The sequence below is a fragment of the Ctenopharyngodon idella genome, chromosome 16 (assembly GCF_019924925.1).
Source record: "Ctenopharyngodon idella isolate HZGC_01 chromosome 16, HZGC01, whole genome shotgun sequence".
Taxonomy (NCBI): Eukaryota; Metazoa; Chordata; class Actinopteri; order Cypriniformes; family Xenocyprididae; genus Ctenopharyngodon; species Ctenopharyngodon idella.
In genome coordinates, this window is record NC_067235.1 from 18919541 (window position 1) to 18942612 (window position 23072).

At 38.2% G+C, this 23072-nt stretch overlaps 2 protein-coding genes across 3 annotated transcripts in view; both read right to left on the reverse strand.

Annotated features, from left to right (window-relative positions):
- Positions 1 to 2303, reverse strand: part of rspo2 (R-spondin 2) — a 61094-nt gene extending 58791 nt beyond the window's left edge. The window contains exon 1 of one of the 2 annotated variants that reach the window (XM_051865499.1): positions 1385 to 2303. In XM_051865499.1, coding sequence (XP_051721459.1) covers positions 1385 to 1487 — 103 coding nt within the window. In that variant the 5' untranslated portion in view covers positions 1488 to 2303. Of the gene's footprint in view, positions 1 to 377; positions 469 to 1384 lie in introns of those variants that run through there. The other variant, XM_051865500.1, reaches the window with a different exon arrangement.
- Positions 2304 to 4887: 2584 nt separating this feature from the next.
- Positions 4888 to 23072, reverse strand: part of eif3ea (eukaryotic translation initiation factor 3, subunit E, a) — a 49782-nt gene continuing 31597 nt past the window's right edge. The window contains exons 9-13 of the mRNA XM_051865498.1: positions 21334 to 21435; positions 13489 to 13598; positions 8129 to 8231; positions 5847 to 5981; positions 4888 to 5086 (exon numbers count right to left, since the gene is read on the reverse strand). Of these exons, the coding sequence (XP_051721458.1) occupies positions 5051 to 5086; positions 5847 to 5981; positions 8129 to 8231; positions 13489 to 13598; positions 21334 to 21435 (486 nt within the window). The 3' untranslated portion in view covers positions 4888 to 5050. The remainder of the gene's footprint in view (positions 5087 to 5846; positions 5982 to 8128; positions 8232 to 13488; positions 13599 to 21333; positions 21436 to 23072) is intronic.

Genomic DNA, 23072 nt, shown 5'->3' on the forward strand with positions numbered 1-23072 from the left:
CACCAGACAGCGCCGCACTGTGAGGGTCTGTTCTACAGTCAGTACTTTGAGAATGAATTGCCCATATTCTTTAACATAGTGTGTACACAACTCTCCAAAACATGAACTAACCAACTCATTACAATCATGATGAGATATCTGACATTATAAAATCAAGGCTTAAGTAAAGTGTGCGAATTATTAATTGACTTTCAGGGTGTCGACTTTTTAAAAAATGGCAGTAATTTTCCGAACGCAATTATCCTATGGCGTCCCTAGCACACTTATCCAACCGTCTATTATCTTAAAGGCGTTTGAAGCAAAACATTTAAAGATTAAATTCATGATAAATGTGTGAATTTATAATAAAATTATACATAAAGAGAGTAGCTACTTACGTTTCTAGACGTAGACGAAACATCTGTAGACGAAAGCAACTTCTGTATTTAGCGCACTCTGTCAAACTTTTTAGCTTACAGATCTATTGATTTTTTAAACCGGCTCTCTCAGTTGTTCGTGTCATGTTGTCTACTAACGTAAAAAAGCGTTTATACAGCTCTTTAACAGAGTTTTGCGTTGGATAATGGGCGCGTAATTTATACCAAATTAAATGCGTAATTAGTTAGACAGGATGCTGATGAAAGAAAAAAAGACGGGTTTTTTTTTTCACGTTTGGACCTTTAAAACGTCATCTTTACGCATCATTTGGAGACACCGTAAAGAACTTAGATTCTCTGACAGGATGCTGAACACAATCTTGAAGGTACAACAACCCTTTTCTTTTTAAATTCAGACAGTAAACGTTTTAAAACACCTTAAGGTATAGGGGAAAATTGCATTCTTGGATTCACTTCAGTAAGCCGAAAAATAAATACAACAAAATAAATAGGCTACAAGGACGAGTAACAGGTTATTTATTCAATTTTATGTTAAAAGTGTCTCATTTTTAACATTTTGGCAACATACGTGTGACTAAAACTACGGTTCCCTGAGGTACCTTAGTATGTAAGCTATTAATCGAAATGTTGTACGTTTAAACGTGAAATGAAATGATCCATGAACATCACTTGAGAAAGACAGCGAACCTCATTCTACAAAAATCACCATGGTGACGATATTTTTCGCCAAAATAATAGTTAAAACTAGTTATTTTTACTGTTGTAAAACTATGGCAACTCGCCACCGCTTCCATCAAAAATCGAAATAAAATGACAAAAAGATTCTGAAAGCGTACTACGGTTACCATGGTAATTTTTTTGTGATGAGAAGTAGCGTAACATCAGGTGGGACTGTCCCTGTCATACGCTTACCGAAAGTCTGTCCATGTAGAATCGTCAGCTAAATGGCTAATTTGTTAATTAATATGCTAAAGCATCTATCAAAGCCACATGCACAGTTCACTCACCTCTTTTGTTTCTTCTCCAGCGGTGAGACTGCTGCGTCTGACAGTGGCTGTAGTCCACACAGTTCAACACGATCAGCGCAAATGAGAACAGGCGAAACTGCATCTGGGCGGCTGTATGATTGTCCCGACTCACGGTAGAAAGCGTCAAAGGTACTCGCCGCGAGCCTTCAAGGTCCGTATAAGAGGTTTCAATATGTATATTTTTCCACAGAGGAGCAGGGAGTTGAGGAGTCCGGACTCGGTTGTGTCACACATTAGAGGGGTAGAGAAAACACCATTTCTCACCACCGGTTAATGTCATTTTAAAGAGCGAAACGTGCTTTTTTTTAACAATAAAAAGTGTCTCGTTAATGTCTGTGGAGAAAGAAAAGCTTTTAACTTGAGCTTCTTTGAGTAACAATTACACCTTGATGGATCAATGTGTTTGCGAGTGAACTATTTCATTCAAAAGAACTTAAGGAATTAGCGAATCTCCAAAAGCGCACGAGACGCGGGATGCCTTCAAAAGTAGATGCACAGAGCGAAAGAAATATACCTGCGCGAGTCCAGTCCAAAAAAAAAGAAGAGAAACTTAGCCTATACATCAAGTTCCTTCCGACTGCCAAAGTGGACTTGGAACATCCAGCATCCCTCTCGCAGGAAAAGTTTAGTCCTTTCGTCCCCTAGACAGAGTGAGAAAACACATGGATGCAATAGTCTGCAAAAGCTCTAGAATAAACCCTTGAGGTGCATGAGGATGTGTGTGTAACTGTGGCATATGCTGCAGTGCTCGGCTGGTGATGGAGTATCACTCTACTGGTGCTGATGCTATATAGGCGCTGCTGTCACGTGGAGACTCCAAGATCTTGTGGGGCTTTTCGGAGCACTTTCAGAAGCCCCTCGGCCAGAGAGGGCTGTTTCCCCCCTCCTTATTTAAGTTTTAGAAGATGACAAATGGAATTTCTCCTACTGTATCTATACAACACAGATTAGCTTCCCCAGGGTCCTAGTGCATTGGTTTGAATTAGAAGTAGTGTGCATTTTATCATCTATTCACTTGTTTTTTCCTCCACTAATTCATAAATCTGACACATTTATATAAAACCCAGTAACATCGCAGAAAATACAGCTTATAATACTGCATATACACTACCTGAACTGCAATCTTCATTCTACTGTTTCATCCTGTTGGGAAAACAAAACAGACAAACAAATATTAAAATAGCCTACGATGGTTTTGCTGGTCTTTACTAGTCTCCGTGAGCACTTTTCAGATGGGAAGACTAGCTTGGCGACCCAATAAACCAGATGAACTCTTGCTTGGCCAGATGGAGAGACCAGTTTAAACCTGTTAAGACCAGCAAACCTACTTGTAATGGTTTAATTTTTTTTTTTTTTTTTTCAGCAGGGATGAAACCACAAAACTAAAAATATACATTATTACAAGGAAAAATATGCGTACTCATATGATCCCAGGTATAATGATGTAAATGTCTCAGTTTTAATGTAAACACTCAAAATTTAAAGACTGCAATTTCTTTTTATATATTAGGATTAAAATAACTTAATCTCTCTATTCAGGTCGATTAGAACAGCTTTCATTTAAGATATTAACATTAGTTTAAACAAGTTTTTAAACCATTTAAAGTACAAAAAGAATGAGTGCTGAGGCAATTTTCCTTTAGAAGCTTCTTTGCCAAAATGGACATTAATTGCTTTGAAATGCAAGAAATGTTTTACCCAGCCTGACCACTAGGTGTGGCACTTAATCTTTTATTTATATATCAATTTTTTTCCATGTTCTTTGACTACATCTTAAAGCATCTTTTCCCCTTCAGTCAGTTTGGCTCAAATTAGCTAGAAATCTTCCAGGTTAGGTTAAGGTGTGAAGCACGTGATTCAGGTACCAATACACTTATAACAAACAGGTGTTATTCAAGGCAGCACTTTGTGTATTTCACAGAAAAGTCCATCCGTCCTTAAAAACAGTCCACACAGACCCTCCGTTACCCTCCTCAGAAAAAAAAAAAAAAAACCTTGTCATTTCTAAGTGATGACGCTCTCTTCTTCAGAGCCCTTTGATGTTCAGATCAAAGTGAAATTCTGCCAAAGTCAATGTTAATTATATGACAGCTATTTGTCTCTATCAGTACAACACAATAGAGTTTCATTTCTCATTAAAAAAAATCTTATTGAAGATAAGTATTTATTCATCTGCCTTCATTACTAGAGTTGTATCAGGTTGCTTTTAGAGTATCTGAAGACTTTCCATCTCGGTTTACTATACCCTTTTACTGGATAGACATTTAAGTGCATACTATACATAAAACCTAAATATAAACCTGAAGCACCTGAAGTGATTCCCTGTCAATATAAAGCTTCTGCATTAGGACAGACTCTGTAATGATCTCTCATATTACAGAAAAAAGCTACTCTATATATAGGCCTGCCCTTGCAAAAACGCATTTGCAAGTTGGAAAACAAGACTCAAGAAATAATCCCGACAAAAATTTATTAGGGAACATGCGTTGTATATTTTAATTATGTGGCCTGTTTTTGAACAAATGCCTTAACCTTTTCACGTAGGGAAAAAGGAATGAACAATGCGAAAAAGGGAAAGATTATGTAGCCCTCTTAACCAAAACCTACGTTGACCTTTTCATTTGGGTGTTTGTTTATTTATTTTAAGTGAAGTGACAGACGTTGTGGTGGACAACCTTCTCAGCCGCACGTCTGCTGTTGGTCTGGATGTCTTACTAAAACAACATCTGAGACAGCACTCCTAAGGTGAATGTGATAATTAAGGGCTAGGAGGGTTTTATTTTCGTAATGTGTCATGGCACAGGACCGGTAAACCAATCACTTTAGCCCACCCCCCCTTCCTCCCCGCCTGCTCGCTCCCTCGCTCCCTCGCTCGCTGGGAAAGTAAAGGTGACGTCAGTTGTTTTAGATGTCTGGCTGGGAGCCCGAGCGCTGTGGCAGCTATAAGCCCCCTCTTCACTCGTCCAGAGAGACAGGGCCCATAAACATGTCAGCTGATAGAGAGGCCAAAGCAGACATTAAGACACGCTTCGAATCCCAGCCTGCAGCGTCTGCGAGCGGTAGGGATAGAAATAGAAAACGTATAGAGCGATAGACTGTAGGTGTCATGCGCGGAAGATGTGATGAGATGGGAAAGGTGGGGAGGCATTACGTTGATTGTCTAGCGCAGCTGACGTGCCCATCTGCAAACAAAGAGGACGAGCGGCATTGAAAATGACAACGGGAGTTGGGATGATCACCTTTCCGTGCCCTTTTCTTCGCCGCAGCGGAGTGGGCCGCTACATAACAGCGCCGTAAACGCAGCAGACTAAACACTCATTCATCATTACAGCGCATGCATGTGCAGCGGCACAAAACCCCCCGTCCCACTCAGTGACTCAGAGCACATTAAAACTTCATCTATTACACAAAAGATCACAACCACTTAACCCTCAACCACCATTCGTAATGTCCAGGAATAAAATGCAAGCATGAGGTGAAGATGGTTTTGTATTTTTATTTAATACCAGATGCATTGAACCCAAGTGCAAAAATAAGGCCTCTGTCTCGCTCCTTTGAGGGACACGAGAGGGAGAACAGGATGTTCGGCCGCAATATGGGAATGCTGGAAGGTTAGATGGGAGAGTACGGTCTGCAAAGTTCCACTCAAAAGCCAGTCTCCTGACCTGCCCAGTTTGGAGTCTGAATAGAGAGAAAGAGAGCCAAAAATGTCAATACTCATCACAAATGCAGGTGAATTCATTATAAACGACTGAACATGCAATTGACACTATCTACTACAAAACCACAGTCATTTCGTAAGTACAGTACAAGCAGTTCAAGTTCACGTTCGCACCTTCCGTTGGGAAAGAGAAAATGTTAAATTAAATTGCGTCTGGCCAAACATATCAAAATACAGGACTGTGTGTTATGGCCTTTGCCATTGTGGTGTTTGTGTGAGTGAGTCATTTAAATGACGTGGTTTGAGAGACCGAGACATTTAAAGGCCGTTATTTTGAAATGTTCTATTTCGAACAAAGCGAAGGCACGTTTGTCGTGGGCCAATCAGTGCGCACATACGAGATCAAACGGAGGCCGACTGGACCCCAAGCAAAACATCTGTGGTGACTCCTAAACGCAGGGAACTCCATGGAGCGTGTGTGTGTGTGATTGTGTGCAAGCGTTATTTACTCTGCAGCGCTGAGTCATGGGACTCAGACCCTCTTCTTTATGGCTGAGCTGTGCTACCTTGTCATTAGGCCTTTGAAGAAAAACGACATGATGAAAGCACTTGCTGTGTTAAACTTGCTCTTACTGGTTTACGCCGTGTAAAGACAGTTCTGGGCTGATTGCCGCTCGGCATTCTTCTGGATAGATCATTTGCGTGTGTAAACTACAGGGCTCAAGACAAAATGAGATGAGATCAGACAAAAGAGAAGGAAAGATGCTCTGGTGCTTTGACCTCATTCCTGTTTGCGTTGGTCTGCTTCTTCTCGATGTTCATGGCCAGCATTTGGCTGCGGAATGAAAGGCTCTTGGTTTTCTCGATCACTTGCTGATATGGCGATACGGCATTGTTGCCCATCACCACATGTCCCTGCCAAAGGAAAGAGGAGAGCAAAAGAGTGTCAGAGCTAAACTCAGGGAACACCAATCCTTTTCTGTTCCCACAGACACACAGACCTGTATTCACAACCTCCTTACAGTCAGCTCAAAACACACAAGAGCTAATTCTAGGTCATTCCGGTAGAATATAATGTGATTTGTGAGATCAGAAGTCTTGTTAATTGTTTGTGGTGTTATGACATGCAAAGTTCCTAGATCATTTGCCAAAAAAAAAAAAAAAAGATGATGATAATAATATGTCTGACTTTTCTTTTGGATAATCTCTCACACAAGCATTAAATGATATATACTACTGTTCAAAAGTTTAGTGTCAGTTTATAAAAAAAAAAAAAAAAAAAAATACTTTTATTAAGCATGGACACATTAAATCAATCAAGTTACAGTAAAAACATTTATAACGTTACAAAAGATTTCTATTTCGAATAAATGCTGTTCTTTTTAACTTTCTATTCATCAAAAATATGATAATGATAATAAATGTTTTTGAGCAACAAATCAGCATATTAGAATGATTTTTGAAGGATCATGTGACACTAAAGACTGGAGTAATGGCTGCTGAAAATTAAAGGCACAGTATGCAAGTTTCTCAGCTAGAGGTTACTTATTCAAAACAATAAAAATGTGTAGCTTGATGACGCTGTGAACGAGCGTGGAATCATGGGAGCTGTTGTCTTCACCTCCACAGCCAATGGAAAGCAATCGAACAGGAAATCATGTTCATGGATGAGCTCATGTATTAAAGCTTTATTAACGTTACTGTGGTATGAAGCATGCTGGGGTATCCAAACAGTTGCTCATCTGTCTAATAAAACATAATATATTAAAGTCCATAATATATAAAAATCCCCCTGTGGTGAAAATCAAGTTTTTAATGCTGTTTATATGTCTATGTGGTGTTTTTAATATGCTTTAAGACAAACCATGTGTCAACGAGTGGATCTCTGAGCTGGTGTGAGTGAGTGGAGGTGGGGCTAATTTGCATATTCATAGAACCGGGTATACTAAGTGAGGCAAGGGTGTCGAGTTACATTCAAGCAATTTTAAGGCATGAAAATTTTTTTTAAATATGTTATTTTGGTGATCAAAGATGAGTTTTAAGGAAGAAAATTATTGACTACAGGGGGACTATTATTTGGTGATTCCATGGTTTCGAGGAAACCGCGGATATGACAAAACTGTGGATTTCTCTGGACTTAAACGTTGGAAATATTTAATATAAGTACACAAGTCAACAAAATATATTGTTCTAGTGCTTTTTGGATATTTTAATCCAAAAATCTTACATATTGTGCCTTTAAGCTTTGCCATCACAGAAATAAATTAAATTTTTTAAATAGAAAACAGTTTTTTCACAATATTACTGATTTTACTACATTTTTGATCAAATACATTCCGCCTTGGTGAGCATAAGAGACTTTCAAAACATTAAAAAAATTCTTACTGACCCCAAACTTTTGAACAGTAGTGTTAAACATTTAAAATGAATAATATTATTATTATTATTATTATTAATAATAATAATAATATATTGAAATTTAAATGATATAATACACAATGTATTAAATGGTGGGAGAAAATCACCATGTGCAAATTAATTACCTTTTCAAATTCATTTTCAAATAGTTTTTAACACTAATGATATATTATTACTTATTATATATTATAATTATTACTTGTTTTGTTTTTTTATACACTTGTTAGACCCTGCACTAATGCCTAACCCGGACAAACAAAATTAGTCAAAAAAAAAAAAAAAAAAAAAAAAAAACTTTAATATATATTTTAAATAGTTTTATAGAATGGTAATCTTTGTCATTACTAAAAAGTAAAGCTACATGTTTGTCACCATATTGAGAATGACCCTCCTTCAGGACGGTAATGACAGTCCTCTTACCCTCGAGGAAGGATATGGTGAGTAAGCGGGCACTGGGCAGAATTACTGACGTAATTGATTGCCTCTCCTTTATGTATTAAAGCAGAACATAATCCCCGCACAAAAGAGGCTGAATTTGATTTTCAGACTAATTAAAGGACACTAACGCAGCATCTATCAATCGTTCGCTATTTGAGGAGGACGGCAGAGAAACGAGAGTGAAATAAAATATGAGAGACTCTCACCAGTTTGGAGTCGATTTTGGCATCCAGCCTGGCATTGCGAATGAGGTTCACGATCCATCTTTCTGCCTCCTCGGGAGTCATATTCAGCTTATCGGCCAGCATACTGCGAGGCAAACACAGTCCATTAGGACAAACTTAGGTAAAGGGAGAACATTATATACACTGATGGCATTACATGAAAATTGTGAGGTATATAACAAGCTTGTGGAGTGTGTGTGCATGCAGGCTTAAAGTGCTGATCGAAAGTGCTGGATGATAATGGGTTTACTGTCATACCTCAGCATTTAGATGTCTGTTCAAGAGTGACAAATGCTTTGCATTATGTAATCAAGTCCGTGATTCTAAACGTACTAAGAAACCCATAAAAATGGAGTACAATTACATCATTGCGCTTTCACGGGTATGAGGTCAAGGTAACGATGAAACAAACTTTGCAGACAAGAATAAAATGACACAGCTTGGGCTTGCATGACTTCTACTGACCATCCTATGGCATTTTAAAGAAACGGTCCATAAATAAAGCCAGGTGTCTCCTCCACGAATGTGTCATTGAGGGAGGAAGGTGGCAGCAGGGGCTCTAGCGTTCTTTGATGCAAAATCCTACTATACTGCAGCTGGCTTTCTTTTCGACTAAGCTCATTCCATGCTAGTCAGAAAGAGCAGGCTTGTCTCATTGTGTTCAGTAAGTAAAGCCAACACACCAGGTTTCCAATGCTTTCCCAGTGAAAGGTTAACTCAATCACCCACCGTGGCAACAGCATGGGTCTGGAGACGGACAGAGATGACAGCTTATATCATTTCGCTCCCAGTGAAACCCTCAGAAAATGATGCGTGACAGGCTAGATTGGTCATAAAGCTCATTATTTAAGAGCTAACCGCCAATGAATGTGCCGGTTGTCACATCACGAGTTCCAAGCTGGTGATGGTTAACACATGTCCAACATCAAGCAGTGACACTCGGTGCGGGAAAAAGGAATGCCTGTCGACTCCAGGGGTTAAAGCAGGGACATGAAATCCAAGCTCTTCGGCAGCCCCAAAGCACTCCGCAAAGCATGCGGCGCGCTGATGAACAATTACAGCCGAAAAGGAACAGGAAACCAATTAAGACACTGGGAAGTTTAGATAGCTGTACATCCATTACAGGCCCACAGACCTAGAGGTCTAGACCATGTCTGAAATGAAGCAGACAGACTCTGAGCTTTTATGAAAAAAATCAATGGAAATGCCAAAGGTATTAGAAGAGAAGAAGAGAATCACATGACAAACAAACAGCTAAAACAAACTCTGGTGACGCAAGAGACAATGAATATTATTTCACTGATTTGATTAAGTGGTGATACATGTCAGTCAAGCCAAAGTCAAAGATCAACTCAAAAAACAAATAAGATCGAGTTTCCTCTTAGGGGAGCTGACCCTCCGGAGGAGCTAAACCAGAGACCAAGGTCAACCACTGCCTCGGTACAATGAAATGGCCCACACACACACACACACACACACACACACACACACACACACACACTAATCTAATTTTACCCAGAAGTTTGACTTTAAAACAAGAAGGGGAAAAAAAGTAGTGCTTACACATGCTTGCCACTAATATGAATGAAAGTCTGAACTGAAACCAAAAATATACAAACGCTGAAAGAAGTAATTATGGAAAAGAAAGAGGTTGGGTGAATGAGCCACTCAAGCATAAGTGCCTGACATGGAGGTTTAAGCCAAGTTGCTTGACTCCCCTCACTGCAGTCTCATTTTACACAGGTTTAAACCTGGTCCTCTGAGGTTAGGGGGTGAAGGGTAAGGATCGTTTTCACTTCAGCCCCTTACATGTACCAGCTCCTCGCAGTTGATTTATCCAATTCCGATTCCAGGCCTGTGGGACTGAGGCAACCGGTCTCACTCCAGGAGCCGTAGACAGTTAAAAGGTCAGCTGTGAATTCATACAGTACTGACCTGCTCTACAGAAGTTTTTAACATAGTGGACTTAAAACAAATGCATTTTTAAACAATTCCATATGAAGGCACAAAGAGATTCACATCATTGGAAGCCATTGGAAGTGACCCCTGCTTCATAGCTTGGGGTAAAACTGATTCTCCTATTCCCAGTAAAACAACCTCCCTGTTTTTCATAAGGAAATGCAGGGTTTTTTGGTAGAGCTGTGAACTGAATGATTAATTCATTATATGTATTATTAATTATATGATTTTTAAAGCTGCAGTCCATAAGTTTTGCCTCTTTGTCGCCATCTCTGTTTGAAACCTGCAATTGCAGTTATTTGCGGAATTATCTTTACGTGGTTTGTGCCTTGGCGCAACTCCTCAGCGCGGATGAATCTAATGTTTGCTGTCAATCACCACATCGGTGTGGATACTGTACTTCGGAATCCCAGATTGTAGTCTTGAAGTATGACCAAAGTAAGAATTTTCACTGGAAAATGTCATCTGAACAAGTAACATGTCTACCGCTTTTGTTCTGTCCAACTGAAGGAAAAAAAAGCATTACAATAAATCGCGCTGACAATGGTGATTAAATCTAACGATCGCTTAGCTCATAGCACATCAAACCGTGCAAATTATTATTGTTGTACTTTGTTCTCAAATTGTTAATTGTTAACAACATCAGCATTGCGTGACTACGTGTATTTAGTGCGTATTAGCGTTACCTGTAGATTTCAATTTCTGTACAGTCTAATCATCACTAACGTTAATTTCTCATACCGTACAATCCGTCATCCAAATGATAAGTTTAATTATTGAAGCTGCTGTGAGAAAAGGCCACCTCATATGCGAAATAGCCTAGTTAGCTGGGACTCTTTACTTTACGTAAACAGAAATAACGCAAAGACAAACGGCGACATGCTCGAATTTCCCACGAAAACCCACCAGTACCACCTGAATTATAAAACATTATTACAAGCTTACTGTTGTGAATCGGGCTAAGGTAAGGAGATAGTTTTGAACACTGACTGATTATGTACTTTCTCAATAATTGATTTTGGATCATTTTTAACCAAAAAAAAGTTACGAACAGCAGCTTTAACAAAATGAATATTTTTTTAAAATAAAAATTACACTTAATTTAATTGTTAATTTCAAAAATAGTAAACAATTTACAAAATTCCAGGCCAGTGGGACTAAGGGAATTTCAATAAATTACCCAAAAAGAAAGAAAGAAAAAAAAAAAAAAAAAAAGAAGATTGAATACAACAATGCCTCCTATGTGCTTGGCCCCACAAATCAACTGCAAAATGGATTACAATGGATTGTAAGAGATCACACTGATTTACAGATGACAAGATTTTAGACATTCAACTAAAAACTAAAATTATCACCAAGTGCACACAGACTCTCTACTCAAATAAAGACCAATGAATTTAAAACTGGGAATTTAAGACTTTGAGGGCAAAAGACAAATACAAAAGCCATCATATGTGCAAGTCATAAAATCAGATTTCAAATACAGCCTTCTCAGACATTTTTATATATAAAGCCATTTGTAGTTTTTTTTTTTTTTTTTTTTTTTTTGGTGTAGGCTGAGGGCAAAAACGAGGGGGGAAAAAATAAATAAATAAAGCCTACCCGTTCAAGGCCAACAACTGTAAACATAATAAAACTGCTACAAAACTTGCATATGTTTCATTTGAGCCCACAATTAGTTGCAGAGGACTTCTGCGTAATGTACCAATGACATGCACTTGTAAACCAAAAATGGAGGTTTTCCAATCCTCTATACCCTCTAAACAGACATAACGCTGTCTTTCAGGTGACTCCTTTGAGCTACTAACCTGAACAGATAAACAGCAATCACAATTCAGTTTCCTAGTTCAGCATTACCTTTGTCGCCTTTGACAAGAAAATGGATTCAATTGCAACGAGACTGCCAAAAAAGAGCCAAGACTCCAAATCAATTCCAGACTATCTGCAACTGGAGATTTGGACAGAGCCTGATCACATTCCATGTTTCAACCTTGACTCCAGCCCTTCTCGGTTTTATACAGCTCAGAAAAAGTGAGCGAGCAATTAGGCTGTACAATGAAGCATGGAAATAGTGTGAGAACCTGGGGATAGTTGGTTTTTGATCGCGGGGTGTGCGCTGAGAAGAGAAATAACAGATTCCGAATGGCTACGACTGTTTGCACGTGCACTGCTGGAGAGAGAGAAAAAAAACAAACTCCACAGGGCTTTCATCAAACGTGGTATATGATATTGTGTCGGGTGAGCGTGTGCATTCGCGAACATGGACCCTTTCGGGATTTACAGGATGTCATAAATCCCCCGAGGTAGATGCAACCTGTTAGCGGATCTCCAATTTGCCGTCAAGTGCTTTCTGCTTGGCGCGCAGAGGCGGTGGCGGGAAAAAGAATGCAGGACAGATGCTCAAAGACTACTAGTTATGAAAGCTCATTAAACAGGCAGGAGGGCAACGCGGCCTCTCTGCTCTGCACTCCGTCACTGGAAGGCTAATAGGAACCAGGCAAAGGGAAACCAGTGACACCCGCCCAAACCTCCCTTTCCATGCAGACCACTTCTTTTCCACCAATGGAAAATGTTGTGGACTGAAACCATTGCATGTCTTCTCTGAAAGCCTACGATGCCGTATAAATACCGTAAAAGGGGCAATAAAAAAGCGCAACCAGAGTAAAGTGGTAATAAAACACCTGCCATATTCAGCCGAACGCAGACCGGAGAGTCTATGAGGAGTTCAGAAGATACATCGTGTCAGTGATAATTGAACTGTGTGGATCAATGAACAACATAAATCACTGTAAATTTATCTTAACTATTCTCTTTAATTGGTTTAATTAAGGCAATATTCCTCTTTGGTTGTGCTCTAAGTGAATTAGCGCTGAGAAAAATTCCAAACGCCACCATCTTATGGTCCTAACAAGGACGTGACAAGACGACAATAATGGAGTAAGAGGCGTTTAGAAAAGAAAAATCTGCTGTATTATCCGCAGACCGGGCACACCCATTAAGATTCTCCCAAGGGCCAATATGTAGACCCTTTAGACATGCTTTAAAACAGATGGGTGGATGTGCCTGGGATGTCTGGTTCTGAATGCGTGTCTCCATGTGTGAGATTGAGGTGCTGGCAGCCGGTCTCTGGACATGCTTCCTCCAGCACACTGGGTAATAAAAACTTATCAGAGAGTGGAGTGGGAATGGAAGAGAGGAAACAGGAAGCTTTCCCACATTGTGGACACATTTTCAGACCTGCTACTTTTTTTTTTTTCTTCTTCTTTTTGATCATTCCTGACAACAATTTATCCATCAATTTGTCCACTTTAAATGTTATTTCAATGTTTTGATACATGATCCAGCAGTTATTTTGTACTACATTGAAATCCCAAAATACTTACTTTATACTGATGCACTGGTGAATTCGGCAGAAGGTCTCGAAGATGAACAGACGAGCATTTTCGATGAAATCCTCAAGGCACGCCACAAGAAAGAAATCATTCACCAGCACCTTCAAAAGATTTAAATGCTTACATTAGACACTGAATGGGTTTTCATGCACATTTACTGGTTGTGCTAAAACATGTAAGGTCAAGAAAATGCCTTAAACCAGGGGTTTTTGATACCACATATATACATATATATACACATACATACAAATATTTTATTATTTGTAAACACCAATCAACATTTTGACATAAAAACTATTCATTTCATGTAAAGGTTCTTGTGTTAACCTCTTCGTAAACATATGTAAATGCACTCATTGTTTTAGGAGCAGCGTTCATTCCAAAAGTTTACTGGAATATGGAAAACTCTGTGGCTAACCTGGACAATGAACAGAACAGGAAGTTTATATAAACTCAGAACTGAAATAAAAACAGTTCCACTTCATCTGAGGTCTCTGTAATAGCACCTGGTTAGGGAATAACGATATGGGAAAAATGCCAAAAGCATTAATAAAACAAAATTATATCAAATTATGGAAATGAATTCTTGCTTTACGAATTCAGTAATTCGTAAAGCAAGAATCCATTTCCATAATTTGATAGGGAGGCCTATAGTTAACACATATACAACGGTGTTTAATGCTATCCTCAGGAGAAAACCATTATCTGGAAGCACAAAAAAAAGGAAAATCTGGGGTCATTCTCTGCACTCTAAACTAACCGCAGATCTTGGAATTCCACAGTCCCCACATGAAACAGAGCAGGAACAGAGCCAGCCACCAAATCCACCGCAATGGCTGTGACTTATCGCCGTTTGTCTTGCCCATTGCCGCAGGGTCCACCGGGCTGCGTGGTGGAACCAATTTACAGTGCCACTGCTTTCAAACATCTCAACTACAGTCTACTATCAATCTTAGACGCGCAGAGCAGCTGAGCTCTGATCACCACATACTAACCTCCACATCCTACAGAGACCTGGTGTGCTTTACCTTGCAGTCAAAACGCAAATAGTGCAGTGCATTCCACTCAGCTGAAGAAATGTGCGAGCCCCTGCTGTCTCTGCACGGTTCACATGCAGTCCCGCGTCTTCGTGTGCACGTCTGCGCTCACAGCCCCCGCTTTGTTTGCTTAGTCTTTGAGAGCTACTATCTCCGTTGTTCTGCTTGAAAAATCCCAACTACATGGCCATGGCCCTATCAGCCAACACACATTTCATCAATGACATTGTCTTATCTTAAGCTGATAATGGTTCGCTTAAGTGCTATAATTACTGTAGAGGTTTTTTTTAGTAAGAGGGGGAGAGAAGGCAGCTACAACAACTTCGTAGCAGTACAAAAAAAAAGTCAATTTGAGCTTAACTTACTGGAATCTAAAAGTGCAGCTTTTGGGTTTTTTTTTTTTTTCTGTCTTCAAAAAGACTGAAAACAGGGCTATATAAGGTTGTGTCTATGTTTTATGCATAGCATAGACATTATGAGCCCAAACCATTGTGTAAATGGCTCCTCTCCGCTGAGATGGATCAACTGAAGAAGGAAAAATTACAAAAGCTGACTGGATAAGCATGATAAGGTAATCACAATGCAAAGTAAGCAATGTGATGATCCACAGCTTGAAGAAAATCCCAGAACACTTATGCGGTCAGTCTCTACAGATCCAGGACCGTGTCCAGTTGGACTGAATCACAGGCCTGCAGAACCTCTGGAGCCATGGGTGCCGATTATATGTTAAGAAATTGCTTGTAAACAAGAGTACTGTATTTGGGTTATTATTTTAGACATGAAGTTTGGGGTCAGCATGATTTATTAAAAATAAATGAATACTTTTATCCAGCATTAAATTAACAAAAGTTACAGTAAACACTTGAATAATGTTACAAAATATTTCGGTTTCAAATAAATGCTTTTCCTTTAAACTTTCTATTTATCAAAGAATCCTGAAAAAATGCACCATGGTTTCTGCAAAAAAAAAAAAAAATTAAAGAAGAACTACAGTTTATATACAATGATAATAACAGGAAATGTTTCTTGAGAACCAAATAATTTCATTCAGGTTACACTGAAGACTGGAGTAATGGCTGCTGAAAAGTCAGGTTTGCCATCACAAGAATAAATTACAATTAAAAATATATTAAAATAAAAACTGTTATTTTAATTGAAATAATATTCCATGGCTATTATTGTTTTTTTTACTGTATTTTTGACCAAATAAACTGTCTTGACTAACCTAAGAGACTTTCATAAATATTAAAAAAGAAAGATTGTGTTTCATATATATATATATATATATATATATATATATATATATATATATATATATATATATATATATATATATATATATACACACACACACATATATATTATATATAAGGGCAACAGATTAAAATTATCATGTACTCTTATCATGAAATTAAGCATACACCATTTATCTTTATTTTTGCCATCATTGCCTATATCCAGCAAAGTAAACCATTAGATTGAAATGTGATTTTCATAAAACTGTATTTCAGCTTTTTTCAAGGTAAAGATGTCTTTCCAAAAAAGGACACCAAATAACCAAATGATATGATTTAATATAATTCATACATTTATGTACACCAAAGCACCCATAAAAATCAACAATGCTTTACAGGTTTTTCAACTAACAATAGTTTTCAGGTACAGAAATTGAATAAAGTAATCAAATATAAAATAACTGCATGTAAACTTTTTTGAATAATTAAAGATGAAACATTAAGTTACAAAAGCTATTCAGTCAAGAGTGATTTCTTCGTCTTTTGTCATTTAATTAACATTAAAAACAGAGAGCAGGAATATTAGACTGCTGTCCCTTTAAGACATAATTCAAAGATCCAGCACACTGATCTGATACACATGCGTTGTCTGTCTCGTTTTTCTCTTAAGACATAACCTACTATGTTTGTTAGGATGCTCGCTAAGATGGGCATGGTGACATAATTTTTGTGTGAATTTGTCCGTTTAGGTGCAAGACTTGAAAGAGAATTTGCGCGAGAGGATTTGCTCGCTGTGACACGGCTTTCCGTGTACGCGCTTCGGAAAAGCACACACAAATCTCCTCACAGAGCGTGCAAGTTCTCTTTCGCGTCTTACGGATGAATCTTTAAATTGGCAAAGTATAAATGAGTTTAGTTTAAACACAAATAGCAACATGAGATGGTCAGGTCTCACTTGCGCTCGCGCGCTATCAACACTCGTGATGACGGCGTAAATGACTGGTCATAGAGCATTCGGCACGTCATTGAACATTTGTTTACAGTGACAGTTTTGTCCATGTTCTTTTGATCATCGCTGTTGTAACGTATTGGGAAACCAGAATGCATATCCATTGACTGAAACACACAGCCGAATCTGTCTGTCTGTTTTGCACATTGTATTCAACAAACCATATTATAGATGCATCGTCAGATTTAGGATGAACCGCGGTGCAAGCGCGTGCCGAACCGTGGGTGGAGAACCGAACGGTTTGATTTTTTTTTTTTTTTTTTTTTACAGTGAACCGTTCCATCCCTAACAGCAACATACACAGGACAAATCCAAACATTATCCTGAATGTGTGTGAAAATGTGTGTGAAAGTGTACTGAAATGTGTCTGTGCATAAAGACAATGTGCGATCAGTGCATCGAGAGCGCTCATACATGATTTGTTTGCCCATCAATATAACGGACTCACGCGTGCTTAATGTATGACTCCTGTATGTCACTCAAATCATCTTTACTTTGATTGCTATCCTCATCCATCAAAACTATCATAGCAAGAAGCTGGTTTGTTTTATCCAGCCGAGAAACAGTTTTCATATCATCTGGACTTACAGCGGTGGGATGTTTCGACGTTCCATTCAGACAGGAACAGCACGATGCGGAAGGGCTCGCACTCTTCGTGTTTTAAAGCGAAACAGACATTGGAATGAATAATTCTTTCTGCCATCTCTGATATAATCTGCATGGACTCATCTAACTGCGTGACGTAAATTACGTTATGATGCAATATATATATATAAATAATAAATAATATATAAAATGAAGATGGGAATACTTTTCAGTGGACCCTCATTGGATCTGTATGAATTTCGTAAATTACATTATTTTTATTTAAAATGGTAAAAAGTTAGCAGCATTCAACAGACAAATATGCAAATATATATTAATAAAGATAAAGCAATAAAATGTATTTATTTGGAATTCCTGAGGGAGAGAGAACATTTTTGGACCTCTAGCATCTCCTCTCAATAGTATTTTCTTTATTAATTAAAAAAAAAAAAAAAATGTATCCCTATTAGAGAAAACTAACTTGTTTTTTTTCTTTTGCAATCACTTAACCAAATAGTTACTGTAATGAACTTGTTTAAAGATGAGGGGATGTTTGTTTTTGTACGAGTAAAGGCGTTTGAGGGCAGGTAGTTGACTAGCAAGGCTTCGGCGGTCTAACAGGAAAAGCCTGGGGCTGTTGTAGACGAGCAACTCTGATTTTGTAAGTCACCACTCAATCAGACTGTGAATTTGTGAGCATTTAAAGCTGACATACATCTGAGCCTAGGCTAGTTATGCTCACATGCCACATAGTTTAACTTTTTTTTTGTGCAGCTTGTGATCTCGATAATGCCTTAGGCTTTCATAATCAGGGTCAGGACTAATTAGTGGCCATTTACGCAGTGTCTGGGCTGAACTCTTGTAGTAGAATATGCCATGGTTCTGGAGGTCCAGTAGCCAGAGGGCTCTCACGAGATCTCACAGATGCAGGTGTGCTAATTACTGCTAGCCTTACAAAGCCTGGACTCCAAGCATGCAAAGTGTAATAGAGATCTCCCAAATGACTCGATCATTTGGACCAGCAGAGACCCCCCAAAAAAACTTGACTTCTGGTGATTTAGGCCTCTATGCTTCTTGACGATAAACGTCTAGAATGAAAAACAGCTGGCCAGATCAAATGGGCACTCGCACAAAAGTAAATGTTTATAAATCATGTCAGCATTTTAGGAAGGTCCCCATTTCAACGTTAAGTTGGGTTTATTTCATTCTCCTATAAAAAGCCTGCTATTTAACATACGAGGTGATTGTTACTAAACAAACTGAATTGTTTTATTTTGGGCAATTGTAGACAATGGGCAGTGCGACTGGTCTTTGAATTCATAATAATTTAGAGAATGGGAATGAGCTTCGACATAAGTGCACACTAGGCTAAAGGCACTCAAGCTAATTATGCTTGGGATGAATCTTTGTAATGTAATGTAATGCGTTTACTGCAACCAAGAATGCGCCTGAAGGCGAATTCTGGCTTTTATCATACTGAGACTTTCTTATAATACTTTTTGCCATTTAAGATTTGGCATGTTTGTGGGGAAGCTTACCAAATGCATTTTGGTTTAAATGTAATGTTTTCCAGGGTCAGGATGGCAAACAAATCTGCCAACAATGTCTGTAATCGCATAGTTGCAAAAGTCATTTGCACTTTACTAAAGCCAAAACGTGATTAAGATATACATTCAGAATTCCATGTGTTGCACCAGCAGCTCTAAATATTGAAAATTGAAAATGAAAATGGTAATTTATTCACCTTCACTTTGTTCCAAATCTGGCCTTTTTTAATTTACATAGAACACAAAAGGATAAATTTTGAAGATGGTGAGAGTGGATTAAACTTTCAAGATTAAAACAAAAATGTAAAAGCACCATAAAAGTGGTCCTTATGACTCATAAACCATATTCAAAGACTTTTGAAGCCATAAGACTTTAAATCATTATACAAATACAATATGCAATATATCCACCCTTCTTGTAATCTGAATTCATAAGAGAAATAGCACCTGGTCACTTCGTTTTCTCTGATCAGATATCTATCCAATCGTGAAAAGACCAGGTGTAAATGTCCAAAACAGTATTTAATGTTTGAATTTTTTTTTTAAAAAAAAATGACAAAATTTGAAAGCTGAGACTTTGTTTCATACCAAAAGTAGCCTGCTCTGTCTTGTCTGTCAGCGCATTGTCAGTTTCCTCTTTGCTCCGCAATGTATTTTCACTCTGTGAGAACATGTGGGGTGAGAGTGCCATGGCTTGTCGGACAAAGCAACAATAACTAAGGGGGGGCGGGTCTTTGTGAAGGGTCAATTGTAAATGCATCTGGCTGTTGAAACCACATATGTAAATTTAAAAAAAATAAATGAACGCGTAAGCGCGTTATAGGCTATATGACGTTATAGCCAGATATAACCGCGCTACTGCCACACACAGCCACAGATGAACAGCTCAGTATTTCTTCAGCAAGCCGATACTCAAACTGCTGCAAATGAAACTGAAAGTAAGATCCAGATGCTCAAAACACAATCATCATTAAAAGTAATGAGACTAAATGATGATCTCTTCAATTGCAGTCTTTGATCTTGAAATTAGCTGATGATAAATAAAATGCAGTCAATATCTGTTGCTTTTGTTGACGTGAACTCCATTAAATTTGCATATAGCGTGGGAATTGAAGATCGGATTTATATTTGTTTTGCAGAGACACGCTTATGTGACTTAAGTGTAAAATCGCTATACGATCAGTAAAAACACATGAAGTGACCAGGTATAAACAGGCCCTATGATTCATGAACAAATCGTTCTATTGAGTCAGAACTTTTCAATGAATTTGTCTGAAAGATTCAGTTATGATTCTGATCTGATTCTTGATTTCAAATCACTGACTCCAAAAGCTCACTGCAGGAAAAGAAGTAAAGAGACATTTAATTTTGGTCCTCACGTGAAACTATTCCAAGCCTGTTGAAGTCATACGGTATAGTTCACAAGTGGCATGCACCACTTTTATAGAGCCCTGGATTTTTTAGAAGCTTAAAAGAAGCTTCTCTTTTCAATAAAAACTGCATGGAAAAGAGCAACCGTCTTCACAAAGATTTAGAATGATTTACAATTTTCATTTTTGAGGTGAGCTATTCCTTTGAACAGAGCTTTTTACTCTATTCTGTTGTATTTTTGTTTTGTTCGGTGCTGTGTTGGCACTGGAAGTCAGTAGTTTAATTGTAAAAACAGAAAGAATGACACAGCAGGGCAAGGGTGAAAACTGATGAAGTGACCATTATGGAAGGCCATTTATAAACAGGAACAAAAATACAGATCACTGGCTTGTCTGTACCGCAGAAAGCTCTTTCCAGTGCGCGTGTCCGCCTCTGCACACCAAAAGCACTTCTTGTTAACCATCCCACTGATCTGACAATTACCGGCTATCATAAAAACATGACAAATGGTGAGTCAGAGGCTCTTTCAGGGGCCCACTTCCACAGCTGCCCATGACACTGCGGCTCGCAAAGACCGCCTGAGCTTTAAGACCCCTTTCAGGGCCCAAAACAGAAGGATAGGCTGTTTGTGACTGCAGAAAAATGACACACAGCATCGCTAATGACTATCAACAGTGATGGTAAAGTTCAGAGGATGCTTCTGACAAATCATTGGTCGGAGATTTAGTGTGATGTCATCACAACTCATCATTAGGGAAATTGAGACATCATCTGCGTAAATTACTAAGTTAAAGGCTTTTTGTGGCCAGACAAGAAGTGAAGGATGAGCTCAACATCTTAGAAGAAGGATAGTCTCTTCAAACGCTTTCACTAATGGAACCTGTTATGAATCTTATGTTATGAATTTTATGCTTTTGGAAAAACAGGAACATGACAGAAGACACAATCAATCTGCGAAAGTCCCTATAAAGAGGAGAGTGCGCCATGCTTTTAAGGACACGCAAAGAAACAAGCTAATAAAAAGGTAACAGGAAAAGACAGCTGGAACTTACCGCCTCACACTCTCGCAGCTTCTTCTGAGCACTATCAAAGTCAAAGTTCACATAGAGACACTCCACAAACTCTGTGATGGGATCTTTGTAGGTGTATGACTCCTAAAAAGAGAACAAAAGATAAATGAATGCAAAATGGGAAGTTCACACAAAAAATAAACTTCCACCATTGGTTCTCAAACTGGGGTGTTTTTAATTATGAATTTGTTTGTTTTATTAACAAAGAGTTTTACATTACAAGCAGAACTTGTACAAAATCAGCTGCTCAAGTACAAAATTACTGCTGCTTTCATCTTGTGGTTACAAACATGGTTGTCGCCAAACTGTTGCATCTATTTTCTTAATTGGCACAAGCTGACCACAGTAAAGAAATTAAGTCACATATATGGATGATTTAATGAGAACAATTTTCAATAGTAAAACTGTCCTTGAGAAGACTTGAAAACAGTGCACAAGTCATATGGACTACTTTTACGGCACTTTTTCTGTCCTTGACAGCAGCCTGTTTTTTCAACCACATATTCTAATGCAGATTTTGGGATATCACATTAAAATGTTGTATAGAAACACTAATATGTGGCTAAAATAATAATAAAATATAATTAATTAGTATAATATAACTAATAAAAATGTTAAAATATCAAAATTTAAATTTGCAACTTGGTGAAACACAGCTGGTCTGAACCATTCACTTTTGCTGTTTATGGAAATCAATGGCCTTTACATTCTGCAAAGTATCTTCTTTTTTGTTCCATAGTAGAAAGAAAATCTTACTGGTTTCAGACAATATAAGGGTGAGCAGATTGAACTATCCCTGCCTGGTTGTATATAATAATGAGCACAACCTCTGCTTAATGTGCCATGTCTATAAACAGCCATGAGCTGAAAGACTTAGTGCAGTACAATCCCTTTAGCAGAGGACCTGATGGGATGAGTCCCATTTGGATACGTGATAGTCTTTGGGTCTTCCCTGGATCTAAATACCATAGATGCTTGAGTAACCATGAGAGGAGAAACTTGTGCAGGGAATATGGTGAGCACCTCAGGACACATGTTTAAGTGATTACGCAAAGGCTGCGGGATGCACTTATTTGGATTTCAGTGCCATTGATCTCTAAAGAAGCTACTGTTGTTGGACACAGACATCAGAACACTACAATCAGACTGTCCAGCACCATTCATCAAATCTAATGGGTTCAAGACTCACACGGCCTGAGGAGGCACATAGATAAACAGAGCTTTTATTTCCAGGCCAATATACACCACTCGTTCATTCATTCATTTCCACGGACGCAGCGAGGTATAAGATTCCCTGCAATGTTCTAGATGTATTAAATTCAAATAAAAATACATTTTATTTAAAAGAGAAAGAAAGCATTGTTTAACTGGTGATGGGTAACCTCTTATTGAAAACATCTTTCAGCACTTGCAAGGCAGTGTGGATGATTGAGGGAAGACCAACAGAGTATGAAACAGTTATCAATAGAGCACCACCTGACAAATAGGATTGCTCACATGGAATTAAAGGAAAAAAGGCTTAGAATTTATAATAAACCTGAGGATACACACAAAGTAGCATGAATACAAATGAAAAACTTTTTTTTTTTTTCTAACCTAGGCACATGAGACAATTCCATTTAATGTGTTCGTAAATTAATAAAAAAAGGGGAAAAAATAAAATATAATACATTTCTCAACAAATATTGATTACATTAATTTAAATGACATAATTCAACTGA